Source organism: Acipenser ruthenus, chromosome 31 (genome assembly GCF_902713425.1).
Source record: "Acipenser ruthenus chromosome 31, fAciRut3.2 maternal haplotype, whole genome shotgun sequence".
NCBI classification, from domain to species: Eukaryota; Metazoa; Chordata; class Actinopteri; order Acipenseriformes; family Acipenseridae; genus Acipenser; species Acipenser ruthenus.
In genome coordinates, this window is record NC_081219.1 from 678433 (window position 1) to 695503 (window position 17071).

The 17071-nt window shown below is 41.1% G+C and overlaps 1 protein-coding gene across 1 annotated transcript in view; it reads left to right on the forward strand.

The window, feature by feature from the left end:
• LOC117396810 (pappalysin-1-like) overlaps positions 1–17071 on the forward strand; it is a 177283-nt gene that overhangs the window by 87842 nt on the left and 72370 nt on the right. Inside the window, exon 10 of the mRNA XM_059005357.1 lies at positions 9645–9841. Within this exon, the coding sequence (XP_058861340.1) occupies positions 9645–9841 (197 nt within the window). The remainder of the gene's footprint in view (positions 1–9644; positions 9842–17071) is intronic.

Genomic DNA, 17071 nt, shown 5'->3' on the forward strand with positions numbered 1-17071 from the left:
TGCAGTCTATATGTAACACTCTCTCAAGGCTATTAGGCGCAGAAGAGTTTTAAAGACACTAATACCAGTCGAAACGTTTGTCATTAAACTTAAGTTTCTTTAATGTTTCTCGACATACCTGTTAACTATCCAATGTTATAACGAGGCTTGTGATGCAAGCTGAGAGCGAGAGACGCTGTTTGTCTGATTGCAGATAATGTACCTTTGCAGAACTGTTCCTTTATGTCAGAATACCTTTTTGTGGTTCAGAAGATGACAAGGGGCAGTGGCACTATGAAGTTAGGAACAGTGCACACTGGTAATACGCTGCAGTACCATAGCAGTTTGAAATAGTGTGCTGCCATACAAGGATTGAAAAAGAACCCTGATGAAGGGGTATTGCCATCTGGTAGTGGTCTGTGTGGGTGAGGTAAGAGGCAGAGGCAAAGGGCACTACTGTGCAAACAAGGTCAGCTTCCAAGGTAATGCCCAATAAACAGGGTTTTATTGTCATGAGACTGAAAGCAGTACCTTTTTAAACATCTACTTTAATTTACAGATGCACCTTTTTAATGTTTTGCAGTCCGTGTTTTTTTAAACATGGACATCCCATCTGTCCATCGCGTGGCAGTGCCCTACAGTGGAGCTTTCTGATTGATGGTAATGTTTGTTTGTTTGTTGCTGTACTATTGCTGCGGTCTGCTAATACATGGTCAACGGGTGGATCGTAGAATCAGTGCTGTCTTTTGAGCTGTTGTGTAAGGGTATGCAGAGCTGACTGCTGAACAGATCAAAGTAACACAACTAAAAAGAGGTTTAACATCATCTCTTTGGTGTGCAGAGTAGGACGAGCAAAGACAAATGTAAGAACGTGCATACAAAAGGAGGACTATAAGCATTATACAAATGTTAGATCACTTTTAAGAAAGTCATTTTCATGTGTCTGGCTGTATCATTGTAAGATATACTGTGGTTTTACAGAATACAGTTACATTGGGGGAAACTAACTATTTATAAAAAAAAAATGTATTCTGTTTGCACTGTTTTTAGGGTTTCTTTGGTTAAAAATATACAGCATATTATCAGCTTCACGGGAAGGACATATATTACCAAATGTAAAGGATTGCACCACTCTCGGGTTCGTTGCCCCTTTAAAAATAGACCCAACACGACAGAAATTGATTTTTAAGCGCTGGTGCGCTATGTTTAATAAACAAAAAAATAAACAAAATACAAAACAAACACCTAGCTCTGTACGAGCACTAACTAACACACAGGAACTCCCTGACTAACACGGGACAGCTACGCTGTTTCCCCGTCCTCACAAAACACACTGGTTTGAAACAGCACTTTACCTCACGACTGCCAGGAAGCAGAGCACCCCTTTCTGCCTCCTTCTCCTCAGCAGCCTCGAACAGACTGCCTGCTCTCCTTTTAAACTCCATACCTGGGTCTAATTCCCCAATAAGCCCAGGTGCGGATGATCATTAATAAAACAATTAAACAATTAAATTAAAACAATAAACCAAAAAGTGCATTCTCACATGTTTCTTTTGCAGGGAGGTTTTAACCCCCTCCCTGCTGTCTCTCACAACCCGCTATCTTACACATCCCCCCCCCCCCCCTTGTCTTTACAAGACACAGGCCACGAAACGGCCACCTCCTCCCCTAAAACACAACCACCCACCCTCGAGTCCACAAATGTCCATTTTCGCCCTCTTCCACGGGCGAACTCGAGAGTGGATCGGTCCACGTCCCGGCTCAGCCAAGTAGGGACCGCGCACCGGCGACGGACCCCAACGGTTTGACAGGGGCGACCAGAACGACAACCGGGGCACTGGAGGCTGCAGCAGCGGGCAGAGTTCTGCAGCTGGGACCCAGTGCAGCGACGTCCGGTCAGCAAGGGGGAGCGAAGCAGTGACCAGGGGGAGCGTAAGCGCCGTCTGGGAGCAGCGCAGCGACGTCTTAGCGTCCGGGAGGAGCGGAGCAGGGGACCCGGTACAGAACTGTGCCCGATTCTGCCGACTCCTGGGCTCCAGGTCTAGTGACGGGAGGTCCAGGCTAACCGACAGGGTGTCCAGGAGCAAGGGGTGAGGGACCGGACGCAGCGACGCCGGACTGGACCGTAGGGGTGGTGGTCGGGGCTGTGGTGGAGGTATGCTTTTCACCTCCTCCCTGGGCTCCGGAAGCAGCGGCTCCTCCCCTCTGGGCTCTGGCAACGGCGGCTCTTCCCCTCTGGGCTCCGGCAGCGGCGGCTCTTCCCCTCTGGGCTCCGGCAGTGGCAGCTCCTCTCCTCTGGGCTCCGGAAGCGGCGGAGTTACCCATACCTGCTCCCACTTCTGGAGCAGCAGGTCTAGCTGGTGCGCTATGCTATGTTTAATAAACAAAAAAATAAACAAAATACAAAACAAACACCTAGCTCTGTACGAGCACTAACTAACACACAGGAACTCCCTGACTAACACGGGACAGCTACGCTGTTTCCCCGTCCTCACAAAACACACTGGTTTGAAACAGCACTTTACCTCACGACTGCCAGGAAGCAGAGCACCCCTTTCTGCCTCCTTCTCCTCAGCAGCCTCGAACAGACTGCCTGCTCTCCTTTTAAACTCCATACCTGGGTCTAATTCCCCAATAAGCCCAGGTGTGGACGATCATTAATAAAACAATTAAACAATTAAATTTAAACAATAAACCAAAAAGTGCATTCTCACATGTTTCTTTTGCAGGGAGGTTTTAACCCCCTCCCTGCTGTCTCTCACAACCCGCTATCTTACAATATATATATATATATAATGTATATATATATATATATATAAAATAAAATCAACCAATAGAAGATCTGCCTCTGAGAAAATACAGTCCAATCATAAGTGAGCGGAGGCGGGACATAAACGATTGAAGTTCTTTAGTAGGTTTAACCAATGGGAGAGTCAAAGATATGCCCCTGGTTATGCAGGTGTTCAATCGCAACGAAGTGTACATTTTGACCTTCGAAGGTTCACATTACCGAAGGAAGGTTTGAACCTTCGATGGTACTCATTTGCATAATTTACTGGTGTCGTCACCATAGCTACTTGTTTATATTTGATTTGAAAATCCTATTATTTTACAGATAATCCATATAAATGGAATAAAACATTCACATGTAGTTTAAAAATGCGTTATATAGAACAATAATCATGTTTTTTTTAATTTCATTAAAAATACCTGTTGTTTAATTACACGTAATTGAAGATGTTTGCGATACATACAGTAAGCTTGCATTGCACAACTGCAGCGGACTGAAGCAAAACAAAGCTTTATTTAACAGACACCTTTCCAAGCAGATTATCAGTCACATTTTACTACTACTAAAAATATTAAAACTACTAATAATAATATGAACTTACACTTGTCAAGTGACCCCAGAGATTGGTTATACCTCCATGATACGAGTCGCTTGCAAAGTTTGCATTACATTTTTTTGTTTTTGGTCGTCTGGGCATTTAACAAAAAAATCCCAAACAGCAGAGGGGTTTCGAGACATTTCTTTCAATACAGCTTACGCTATACAACGCTTTGCTGTCGAGATGGAGAATGAAGAAATTAAAGGTTTGCTTCTGGATAACACGAGGTGGAGGGGGGAGGGACGGACGGTGCTCAGTTTTCAATATTAAAATATTAGTGTTATCGTATATTTTGTATGTTCCAAACATATTCTATCATAGCACTTCTTGTACACTAGATATTCAGTACATATTTTACTGAAGCACTACAACATAAGCCCCAGTGCTTTGGATACTATACCCTGCTATATACACCGCAACGGCACCATATAGAGTTCCTACTAATAATAATGATGGTAGCAGATTTTAGTACAACAACTTTTGTTTACGTAATATGCATTATACAAATCAAAAGATCGAATTTTGCATGTGAGTGACATTTAATGTGTGATTTATAGTGTTCGTATATTCTCAAACAGTTTCTGTTAACAGGAAAAAACAAAACAAAACAAAAAAAACCACAGCGCGATAATGGCGTCTGACGAACCTTCGGAGGTTTAAAACAACCTTCGAATCCCTGGCTAGCGAACGAACCTTCGAACCTTCATACCTTCAAACACAGCCCTAATCGAGAGTGAGCAGAGGTGGTACATACACCATTGAAGGTATTCTCTGTTTCAGTTGAAGGTATTGTGAGTTTAACCAATGGGAAAGTCAAAGATCTGCCCTTGTTTTGCACCTGTCCAATCATTAGTGAGCAGAGGCGGGACATAAATATGCTAGGGTGCTCAGTGTAAGAATAGCTGAATCACACACGATATTGCTAATATTATAGAGACCATCATTGAGAATTATATTGAGAACTTCAAACTCATATTTAGAATTGCTTTTTACAAAAGAAAATGTCATCAGACAATGGAGACATCGTACTCGATTTGGTTACGAATCAATGCTTGATTGATTCTGTTGTTTACCTTGACAGCATGTTAAGCAATCACTTGTCAATAGCCACTATAAGATAGTTACCTTTATTAAAAATGTGCACAGATTAATCTACCGATTTTAATCAACTAATGCCCATAAATTAACCGATCAAAATTTTTAATCGAGTGACTGCCCTAAAACAAATATATCAAGAATGCCAAGTGGCAAAGGAAAATGAGAATATAAGGTACTGTTAACATACTTTTAATATTCTATGCTGTGGAGGTTTCTCAAAGATAAATGAGGTATCAATGTTTTATTAGTCAGTGCCATGCTTCGACAAGGTGAGGAAACACCTCTGACAGTGACACATGATCTGATATTAGTGCTCTGGACTAGGGCTTCTTATCAAGAGCTCATATAGGGGGTGCATCTAGACGATACACTGTTATTTATAGAAGCACCTCTTACCAGACTGTTTGACAGCTGAGCGATCAAACCAAACGCATGTGTGAAATGACAGGGCCATGAAAATAGCAGCTTGGCAGCAGGGTGTAAGATGGAAAACTTCAAGTGGAAATTAGATTTGATAAAACTTTGCATGTACGTTCATTAAGGCCAGGAAACCTGGTATCGTTGCTGCTGACACCTCCTCGGCTTGGGTTTGAAAGTGCTATCTGAGACTACTCTCACAAAAATGGTGAAACTTTGCATGCATACAGTGTATGTTTTGTAAATCAGTTTTGTATGAGAGTACAGTTTTGGTATTGTATGAGATTAAAAAAAAAAAACATCATTGAAGTCTGTTGGTTTCCGGAGTGTTCCGGAAGTCTTTTTCTACGCCTGATACAGCTTTGAGGTCTTAATTAGTAAAGGTCTGCCCTCTTCTCACTGGTGTTTATATATCAATCACACGAAGGGCTCAGTGACTTAATGAACCAGTAAACAGAACAGAAGAAAACGTTTTCCACGTGTCTCAGCACACCAGACTCTGTTCTAGTGCTATGTGTTATGGCTGCATCTGTCTGTCTGTCTGTCTGCGGATCACTCCAAGAACATGACATACTCATCTGTCTGTCTGTCTGTCTGTCTGTCTGTCTGCGGATCACTCCAAGAACATGACATACTCATCTGTCTGTCTGTCTGTCTGTCTGCGGATCACTCCAAGAACATGACATACTCATCTGTCTGTCTGTCTGCGGATCACTCCAAGAACATGACATACTCATCTGTCTGTCTGTCTGTCTGTCTGCGGATCACTGGAAGAACATGTCCTACTCGTCTGTCTCCCTGTGGATCACTCAAACATGTCATTTCAACTTCAACATGGGCTTTGGCATCTACTGGCTATGTGAGGAAAACTTGATTTGAGCACACAAACTACAAGTATGGAAATGTCAACCACGGAGAGCTTTTTTTCAAGATTTTTGTAACAGCAATTTAACAGGCCATATTAACAGAAATTGCTTAACACAGGAAAGGAGAGACCAGAAATGGAAACTGAACCTTGGCCATATAATGTACCACTGTGGGGTTTTTTTTTCATAAAAAAGGTAACTGCTGATGTTACCAAATAGAAAGAAACAATTTAGGAGCATGTTTAAGCTCTTAAATTAAGAGTTATTTAGGACTTTTTACATTCCCTAGTTCATCTAAATTCCCACAAGTATGCACAGTTTTCATCCATAACTATATTAAACACTCAGCATTGTTGAATGGAATGCTAATAGTCATGGTAGTTACTTTGTTTTGGGTAGTATTCTAATTTCTCAAGTAGTTGATGTTGCTCAGTATATCTGAGAATGAACGCCTGCAGACCCATCCATGTTTTTGCTTGATTCATATTGATGTTGGGTGAATACCTAAGTCAACATTCGTGCACACAAATACTTTTCATTTTTCTTGGGGGTTGGATTTTATTTTATTGTCATTGTCACGATACTCGAATAATAATTAAGTGTCAATCACCGTGTTTGGTGTAATAACAGGAAAGAGGATGAGAAGCTTTCATCAGCATTTTAGGCACAGTCAATGCTTTCTTTTTCCTCTGATACGGAGCACATTGTCTGGGTCTGAAGAAGCCCCCTGTTTTGCAGTAGGTAAGTGACATTGTTCAGCATGGGGAAAGGCTGCTGACTCCGATAAGTTGATATCCTGCAAACATGTTTCCTGCCCCTCGCTGGAGTTCGAAGCTTTATATTTAGGTGGATGTGTCTGTTTTCTCGGCTGGTGGCATTGTTTAATTGAAAAAAAATCTTCTTCCTTGAAAGCAGAACGAGTGTCAATATATTTATAGCCAACACGCTCAAGGATCTGCCACTAGGAGCACAATGCAGTTAAAAGCACATGGATTCTGTTTTTCATTTGCAATTCAGCATTTTCCATATTTTGTAATCCTAGCTCCTTGCCATGAGATACTGCCATTGTCTTCAGTGATGGCGGCCAGTATTGTTCTACTGTTTCAGATTAGTCACCTCCCTCAACTGGCACTATGTGCTCTACCATCCAGGCTTTTTGACACTGAGCCTTGCAGTCCTGGTAAGCTAGTTCTGCTCCCACAGACCTCAACATCTTAAAGCTCAAGTTCAAACGTGACTCCACCATGCACTGGATGTGGCAGGGATTTAGGTTGTTAAGAGAGGAGACCACACACAGACTGTGAAAGAAAGTTCTGTATTTCCATAACTGTCATGCTTTATATGTCGTTCATAGATTAGACATGCCGGCTGTGAAGGTTGACCTGGCATACACAACAATAGGGTTCAATGCTAGGTAGTGCCATATCATGCAGAGGCTTACCAAGACCAAGTTGGTTCTATTCGGAAGGTGTAGCTTATTGTTGTATAAACGTTGCAATGTGTCTGTGCTCTTAACTGAAAGTAACTGAAACCTGACCACTCTCTCGACCCTCGTGGTCAGAGAGGATTTGTTGGGGTCAAGCTTTGTTAGGGCCCTGGCGCGAGTTCTACTCTCCAATGCACACTGCCCTTAGGAGTTCCCGATTGCATGTTATCGTTTGAGATACCTGAACACCTATAAATGTGAAGTTGGTTCTAGAAACTCCAGTGCAGTGAGCCCGCACTGCTGAACTCTGTTCTGTAGGAAATGTCAATGGTTATGGCCATTAAAACACCAGATGTTACAGATACAAAAATAGTAGACTTTAAAATGGTGTTGAGCGCAGGAGCCTCTGGAGCAGTGCAGAGCTCATGCCCACTGTTGAAAACAAGCTATTTTAAGAGGTATGTTTTAACATGCCAGATTAGATCTAAAAATCTGTTCGTTTTCTGGTGAAATATATAACTATCACTCAAACAGATTAACAGCTTCGCTGCTTGTCAGCTACAAAAAGCAGAACCCCTTTTATTGAAAAGAAGCAAAAACAAGCAATGATGCGTTTTCAGACTTTACAAGCAGTTAATAGTATCTTCGATCACAGGATGACAGGCAATGGGGAGGCTGTGTGGTCCAGTGGTTAAAGAAAAGGGCTTGTAACCAGGAGGTCCCCGGTTCAAATCCCACCTCAGCCACTGCCTCATTGTGTGACCCTGAGCAAGTCACTTAACCTCCTTGTGCTCCGTCTTTCGGGTGAGATGTAATTGTAAGTGACTCTGCAGCTGATGCATAGTTCACACACCCTAGTCTCTGTAAGTCGCCTTGGATAAAGGCATCTGCTAAATAAACAAATAATAATAATAATGTGACAGCTCTGGACAAATCTGAGCGATAGCACTTCATGAGACCATCAATAAACAACAAACTAAAAAACAAAAACCTAGACTATATACTAGATATATGTACATATATACAGTGTGTGTGTGTGTGTGTATATATATATATATATATATATATATATATATAATATGTATGTACTGCACTGTATAAACATTATTTAGTGGATTTGCTGTGGGCACTTCAGTCTTGGCAGGTGACACATTGCTTTTGGCTGGTGAGCTTTCTCTACTTGCAGTGCCCAGGTTACTTTCCAAGAAGGTTATGACTTGTGTAACTTGCTTTTTTTCACATTATTTGTTTGATTCTTCTGGTTTAAGGGACACAGAAGGATGAATCAAGCAGAGAAACTGGCTGCACTTGCCTTCCAAAAACAATCTGCTGGCTAAAATTAGAAATGCCTGTTGTTTGTCTCGGATGCACCTGTAAGATGATTATGGCAGCGAAATGCGTAAAGATACAGGGACATCTCCCATGATAGTATCTGTGATCGTTTAGTGATGATACCCACGTGATTTTAAGAAACCAGTCAGCTCTGAACAGCTCTTTGTATCAGGATACAAACACTGTAAAGACAGGCCCATTCTGCAGAGGAGGGTTAAGATCTATACAGCAGGGATTCCTAACCTTTTCCAGGCTGGGGACACCCTTGGTATCTCATCGACCACTATCAGCCTAAAACTTCATTATTTATATTACAAACTAGAGATTTATAAGTCATGAAATGGTTGCCTGTTCATAACCATGGTCTGGATTACCCACTTCCCCTGAAAACAAGGATACTTGATATCAGCTTTAATTTCTTACTATTTGTTGTCCTGTTACAGAACGCCCTTTTTAGCAGCTGGCTTCTTAGCTCAGAGTGATGCCAGAAACACAGGTTGCAGGTTCAGTCCCTATACTTGACATCCTTTCAAGTGACAGGTGTTGTTGGGCCGAATGGTCTCCTCTTGTTGGTAACTGTTCTTATGTATGTTTTGCATGATTCTCTGTTGTTGTTTCCAATTTTATATCTTATGTACTCTGCTTACTAACTGTTCCAGCAACAGTTTCTTCAGAAAAGGCTCCCTCGTGCTGATTGTGGGAAAGTAAAGAGGGGAAGGAGATCAGTTTTGCCCAGGATTCAATGTGCACAATTCAGACCGTGTTTAGGGACAACCTGTTGTGTCAGAAGCTCTTGGAGGTTAAAGGTTAAAGGAATATCCCGATGGTTTAGTTTGTGGCTTGACCTGGGGCTAGTTTAACGGCACATGGATATTTTATAACAACAACAAAAAATAACCTGTGTTAATCAAATGTTTTCGGTAATAATCTATAAGGTAAGTGTTAATCTATAAATAATAATTCAGAACAGTCCAGAAATCTTTGTGATGCCGCATATTGAGTGTTTCCTTGTACAGTGTGGAACTGAGTGGGTTTGCTGTTGGATGTTGGAGTGAAAGATGTCTGCTCTCGGGTGCGTGGATTGGTCCTGAATGTCTCCCTGCGCACTGAGCTCTTGTTTTCCTGTGTCCTTTCTAGATGAGCCTAGTCAGTGTTATTTCTTTGATGGTGACGGGGTCTGTGAGGAGTTTGAGAGGCAGACGAGTGTGCAGGACTGCGGTCTCTACACTCCCAGTGGCTTCCTGGATCAGTGGGCCTCCAGCGTGGAAACCTCGGATCAGAACAACCCGCACTGCCCCGCACAGGTCATGATCGGATACCCGGCCGCCACGAAGGTAAGCAGCATGGATTCAATGGGACTGTGTTCTGGGTTCATTCAATCTTAATTTCCCTAAAAACACTTGAAAACAGTGTCTGGACATGTAATGCCATAGAAAGTGAGGATACACAATGGGGTCCTAAGAAGCTAACACCAAAAATAATCAATCAGTGAAGAAAGAACCAGTGGGGCAATTAGTTCGGAGTTACCCACAAAGAACCGTGTTGTTTTCAGTTTATACCTTACATAGCTTACTATTTAATTAGGATGCTTTGGGAAGCTTTGTTTTTAAAGCTGGGCAAAGCCACTAGTATGACATCAACACCATTGAAATATGAAAAGTAACACCCACACATGTGATATTACAAGCAGAGGGTCATAAAGCAGCACCAACCAGTCTTGTGACAGTATTGGCACACAGGGTGCCCCATACTTGTAGGATGCCTACAGTACAAAGTGCGTGTGTAGTTGGTATGATGTCTCCATCGTGGCAGGCATGGATGTGCTAATCCATTGGGAATTGCTTTCACAGCGTGTGAGGTTAGTGATAATGTTAGAGTGAGATCATCATTCAGACGTTTCCCTCCTCTCTCAGCAGCCTGAATGACACAGATGCAAATAGCATTGGTGATGGAGCTGCCCTCTCTCTGATAGCAAGTCTCTTCTCCTCCATCCTGTACTGCTGTCTGCTCAGAGACCAGCAGAGACGGGAGACAAAGAGGCAACAGTTTCTCCTTAAATTGCCTTGTGCAGGATGGCACAATTCATTGTGTATTATTAATGTGAAGGAAGTGACACGCTTGATAGAATGTTGGCTTCTCTTCCTGCTTGTCTTGTTTCCCTTATGGCTGAAAAGTTATCCCTTTTTAAAATAAAATAAATTAAAAAAGTGAATTCTTCGTGATTCCCTGAATTTTAGCAAGACAGCTTGCAATTAGGTGGCATTGGCTGTTGTGGATTAGTTGAGTGGTTTAATTTGCAAACATAATTCCCAGCTTTCAGTTGAATCACAGCAATTTTAAATGAAAAAGAAAGAGTGACATCTCCGTACAAGCTGACTGTTGGGTCTGTATGTTACAGCTTAGTGCTCCCAGTCTGCTGTTACTGCAGTGAATTTCTTGAAGAAGTAGCTGCTAATTCTGTGTTGTACCTGCTATGGAGCTGTCAATACCATTAGCTGTGTTAAGAATCTGATCCTCAGCGGATTGACACCTGGGGTTTGTGGTCTCTAAGTGTGTGCGTGTCTGTCTTTCAGTGCATTTTCTGTAGCTGGTATGTCCCTGATGGAAATGATATAACAAGCACTGTTCAGCTCCATTTACATGAATAGCAGCATAAGCTTACCATGCCTGTGATGACGTCCTCGTTGGTTCAGTTCCAAGAATGCCTGCTGCACACTGCATAGACCAATTAGCAGGTGCTCTTGGTCTCCTAGTATGATCAACCTTGTCTTAATTTCGCCTCACTTTAGCCTTCGTGTGAAAGAGGGGAACAGGCTTTTGCCCTGACCTTGATGAGAAGTAGTGCTCTCTCTCTCTCTCTCTCTCTCTCTCTCTCTCTCTCTGTCTCTCTCTCTCTCTCTCCACTGCAAATGGAAATTCTGGACCTCATTAGGTTGTAGCTGTCTTCCAGGTCACATCATATAGACTGACATCATGTGATGTTGACTAAATGGAAAATTACTTTGAAAAACACTTTGCCACCTGTCTTAAGCTATAGAAAACAGATGTCAGGCTTTTGACACGTATATTATGGGGTGGGGGGCATGTCTGTGAGTGTCTATAGAGCCAGAGTCCACCGATGTCTCTTGCTTCGTATTTAGGTAAATATTTTGCAACAAACACAAGTCAAGTTATTAGGTCTCATTCGTGATTGGAGAATGATTCTAATAATTGAAGATTAGGCAAAGTGAAGGAAAAATATTGATTTTGCAGTGTAATCCTGTACTGCCCTGTAACACCTATAAGTCGTCTTGGATAAAGGCGTCTGCCAAATAAATAATAATAGTCTCAGTAACTTTTGATGGGCACCACCGTTTTGAGCAAACAGATTGACACACCAGTGATCACACTGAGAGTGTAGAACCCCCTTCGCAGGGACTCTGCTCTTATCCAATCCGGTGCCTCATGTAGCTGTAATGCAGCACCGGACTCCTTTATATACAAAGTGAAGAGAAAGAACAAACCCCCTGGCTGCCAAGTCCAAGCACATTGCATGAACAAACAAAGAAGGAAACAAGTTGTTTTGATGCACTTACTCTTGTCTGGGCTGCTGCTGATGGTTCGAAAGATTGGAACGTAGGATCACAAGTCAAATGCAATTGCTTTTGACAGTGAAATCCTCCAGTCAATGTGTTGTCTGTTTACATTGTAAGAGGGAAGGGGGCTAAGTGCTGCAGCACGGTGGATCTGGCCTAAGTTTCAGGGTCAAAAGTGAAATGAGCTGGGAGGGGAATAGCAAATTATTTATATATATATATATATATATATATATATATATATATATAATGCTTGGTTTGGTCTTTTATCTCGCCATGTGGTGTCTAATGCTTTATATTAACTATGTAGCCTCAATCCTAACCTAACCAGATATGTATTAACAATTATTACTTTGTAACAGAGAATAATTACTTTTTAATCACTGGTAAATGTGGCCCGGTTAATGTAAAGCGTGACTGTGTTATATTCTTTTACTGAGTTAACCGTTAACTCACATTGACACTGTACAGGGTAGTGTAGCACGTTGTTGTGGATACAGTATGCAATTAATTGCCTGCATCTCTGTCTTTTCCGGTGCTTTTTGAGATAATCATGTGCTGGGATCCTAGGAATCTGTTTGCTACAGAATAACGTGGAAAGAAATGACTTTGTACAGCACAGATATATAGCTAGCTTACGTAATTTCCTTGAACAAATCTGGTCTTATTCCCTAGCATGACACAAAGCACATTAAAAGTTAACCTTTGCGTTTCTTCTTCACTTTTCCAATGTCAGCAGAAACCCAGATAACAAGAAGTTACATTTAAGAACAATGATATGTTTTGCACAATTCTCACAGGCAGCAAAGTGCTATCACAAGGTCGAACGACAAGGCTGGTGATTGCAAACTACCGATGTAAACCAGCTATGTACAGCTTGATTGTAAGACTTCATTAACCCTGCGTTGATTCAGAGCTTACATTAAACACAGGAAAATCACACACTGTTAAAGACAGTTTCAATTATTTCTTTACCATTTAAATAGAAAGCATAAGTAATGGGTTGTATAATGAAAAGAACAGATGGCTGATGAAACAATTAGAGCTTGTGCCATTTAACTGGAATAATGTGTACATTGCCCCACACGCGTGGTTATCAGAAAAAGCCTGCGTGTTCCAATAGTGTGTTATTATACGTTCTGTGACACTTACCTAAAGTTATAGCATGTCACTTTTAACAAAAGTGGTTTTAGAACCAGTTTCAATTGGTTTGATTATGGTTTGTACATAGGCTCAAAGCAGTTTATTAAGCAGAAACAATTTATGTGAAAACAGAAGTGTTATCATCTGTCCCAAGGTCACAGCTGTACTCTGAGTTATGAAAAGGCAGTCTTTTCAACATGGGTGCATTTCGGGCCAAGCTAAGGAGCTACAAGGTCAGGGAAGCAAGAGTTTTAAAATCCTTACAAAATGTGCATAAACATACTTGTTCAATAAAACTGCTTCTGGTGTACAGAGGTCAAGGTTGAACGAGGCGCACTGTCACATTCATGCTGAAACGTAGCTGCAGTTCACTTCAGTATCCGGAGCGTTGTTACTACTGAACAAGATGCATGCCGAAAACTATAAAGATCACCCCTAAAGACCGGGTTGATGAGTTTGGCAATACCCATCCAGGTGACAAAGACTGGCTCGGAGATAAACTAGTATGAATACTGTGTTTTGGTTTTTATTATTACCACACAAAAGTATTTGTAATCTTTAAAGTAAAATGGTACGTTTGTTTATATTATTGATTTGATAGCACTGGTAACTTCCTTAGAATTTAAAAGTGTTAACTGTTATTCAATAGTACTGCTTGCGTATCTTATATGTGACACGGGGAGGGGTAAACGACTCAATTTTAGCATTATTTTAATTTTTTTTTGATGAGCAGCTCTCTTCTTTTATAGGGTGACCGGTCAGGGAGAGGGATTTGATTGGCAGGGTCAATGTGGGAAGCTCACAGAACCACACAGTGTCACTTCCTGTTAAGAAAAATAAGCCGGGAAGAGAAGCAGAGGAGTGAGGGGGAGGGGGGTCATTATTAACATCTTAAATTATGTTGTGGGGCTTGGTGACACAACATGCTTGTTGATTGATACCATTTACTGTGTTGACCAACTAGGGTATTTGTTCAGGCTAATGTATTTGACATATTTTTCAATTGAGAAGAACACAGCAATTACAACACACTGTGCACTTGGCACTAATTGGTTAACACATGTTTTCAAGCCTAGTTGGAGTTGAATAACTCAGATCTTGGTGAGTTGTATTCCATGAATGTGACTTTTCAGCAGACCTGGATACACGTGATATAACTAAAAAGGGTCTCATTTTGTAACACTAATAGAAAGTACAGGGTTAAAGCACCGTTTACTGTGTCATTTATTTTGGTTTGACAAGCAGAGAAAAATGTAAGCAATGTAAACCCAGGGATTGTCCATTTAGTCATACCAGCCAACAAACACACAGGCGGACAGTATCGTGTTACATGTTGTATGTTGTATGTTACTTTTGAACAGTATACCATTCGTAGATGCCACCAATGCTTTTGAATACACGGTGTCCCAGGCATAGCTCCACAGACCACGAGCACAACAGAGGAACAAAGGCAGAGCAGTACTGCACTGTGCTGTGTGATTGGAATCACTTCTCAATGTGATTGAAGAACAGGTTTTGTGTTTTATAATCATGTGTTGCTTTAGCCAGTGATATGTGTGTGGACGCAACATTAAAAAGGTCTCCAGAAAGGGCCAATCCTGGTTTTACACAACCTTTTTGTGAAAGCTTTCTTTTGTAAAAACATAGTAAAGTGGAATAAAACATAGGTAAAGCCTAGAGGGTAAGTTAAAGCAGGTATGGCAAACCATGGTACCCTATTGAATGAAACCCGCTGAATAATGTTACCATAATTACATACTGCTTTGTAGTTCTCCATAGACTTTACAAATAACTGACAAAAATTGTGACATTTTGAAAACTAACGTGCAATTTTGTACTGATATTATAGCTTATGGTAGACTTTTGCAATATCATTTTGTAGTTTCTTTGATTACATGATGTTAAATAAAAGATCTACATTGTATTTATGTTAGAAAGTTATTGACCTGAGGGAAGACTATTGTTACCGACAGAGGGCTATACTTGCACCCTGGAGGTAACAATAGTCTTAATGAGGGACATTTCATTTTCCACTATGGCCGAGTCTGCAGTATATATTTAATATATGAGTCAGTAAAAATAATAAGAGAGGCAAGGTTGGATAGTAAACATGACTTTATATAGTTTGTTTAAATATAGCTGATACAGCACAAGTAAATAAATTAATAACATAAATAACAGAACATATTTTTGAAGTTCATACTGTATAGTTAGCAAAGTTTTTCTCCGTCTGCTTTGCTGACTGCTGCATAATCCAGTTTATATCCCGCCCGTCACATTTGTTTTCGTCGAGTTGAATTTGTTTGAATTTCAGAAAGTCAGAAAACAGTGACAGTGATGTTTTAATCACCATTTTAGTGTTTGGAGCATCTTTCTTTTGTAGTATGTTTTGTAATTCGTTTTCTGTTAAATCACAGAATCGGTGTTCAGCCATTTTCTCTTGTTGTGAGGAGTGCCGGGGAGGAAGGCGTTCCTTTGAAAAGGGGTGGGACTAACAGTGATGTGAACCAATCACATGACAGATGGAGACTATTGACCAGTGGTGTAAGGATGTTAGGCCAATAGTTCAATTTATTCCTCCTATGACAAGGTTTTAACCTATCACAGACCAGGATTTCCATATATATTTTTTGGTGCCTGCTAATACTTTTGGCCATAGCTGTATAACCCTGGGAAATGCATGGGTAACCTGCAAGATGAGTTTTGGAGCCCTGAATTGAAATGTAACTGTTTGATTCATCTCTATACAGGTGAAATTAGCTTGGACCCTATAGAGTTAAGAGCCACTGATTTTATATAAAGATGAACAACGCGGGAGGCCTCCTGACCTTATCAACCTTGCTCTCCGCCACAGCAACTCCATTGGCATTTAACACAGTTTACTTTCATCTGAAGAGCCACTTCTAAACAAACGTGTGTTTGCAGAGCGAGCTGCCAACACTATAGATGAGAGTACTTTCCAGATGGTCTAAATTACAACTACATGGTAAATTGCAGGCTTGCATGATTGCTGTGTTTTAGTAGTGAGTGCTTCAGGTAATTCGCTCATAATGATCTTAAAAACATTTTGAGGAGAAAGGGGGGTAAACATGAGAAACTGTTCTTTTTTTTTTTGCTCACAGCTGTTCTTTAAGTGAACAATCACTCCGGTGACATTACACAACAGGGAGTGCGCAACCATCCACTCTAATAGTGTTGTGTTTCTGCTAATGCAAGAAACCACCACGGACTACAATAAAATATAATCAAACTTTTTTTGTGTGTAGAATCATTCCAGCATGCATAATGGCTGACGACTATTTTCGATGGGAAGTAATTCGTATTTTTTCACAGGATCACAGTCATGCACGGTTTTGGGTTTGTTAGGATTATTTCCACCTGCATGTTGGCCCAACTGATATGTTGCATCATAGCTGGACTTTATAGTTTTGCAACTAGATCTGCATATAATCTGCATTGCATATGTCAATGACAGGCAACTAGAATTGAAGAGCAGCTCCTGAACTCAGCAGTCAAACACTCTAACACAAACTCAAAGTAACACAACAGCATCTGAGTAGGTGCTGTAATAACCACCCAAGTGAAAGCATTAGAAAAATACATGGGAACAAGAAAACCTTTGCTGAATAGTCACAGTATCACATGATTCTCAGCAACCAGGATCAAGAGAAAATGACAAAACCACACAGGCTTTCAAAGCAAGAGGGCAGCCAGTTAGACAGAGCGATAGAGAGAATAGGAGGCTGTGTGGTCCAGTGGTTAAAGAAAAGGGCTTGAAACCAGGAGGTCCCCGGTTCAAATCCCACCTCAGGCACTGACTCATTGTGTGACCCTGAGCAAGTCACT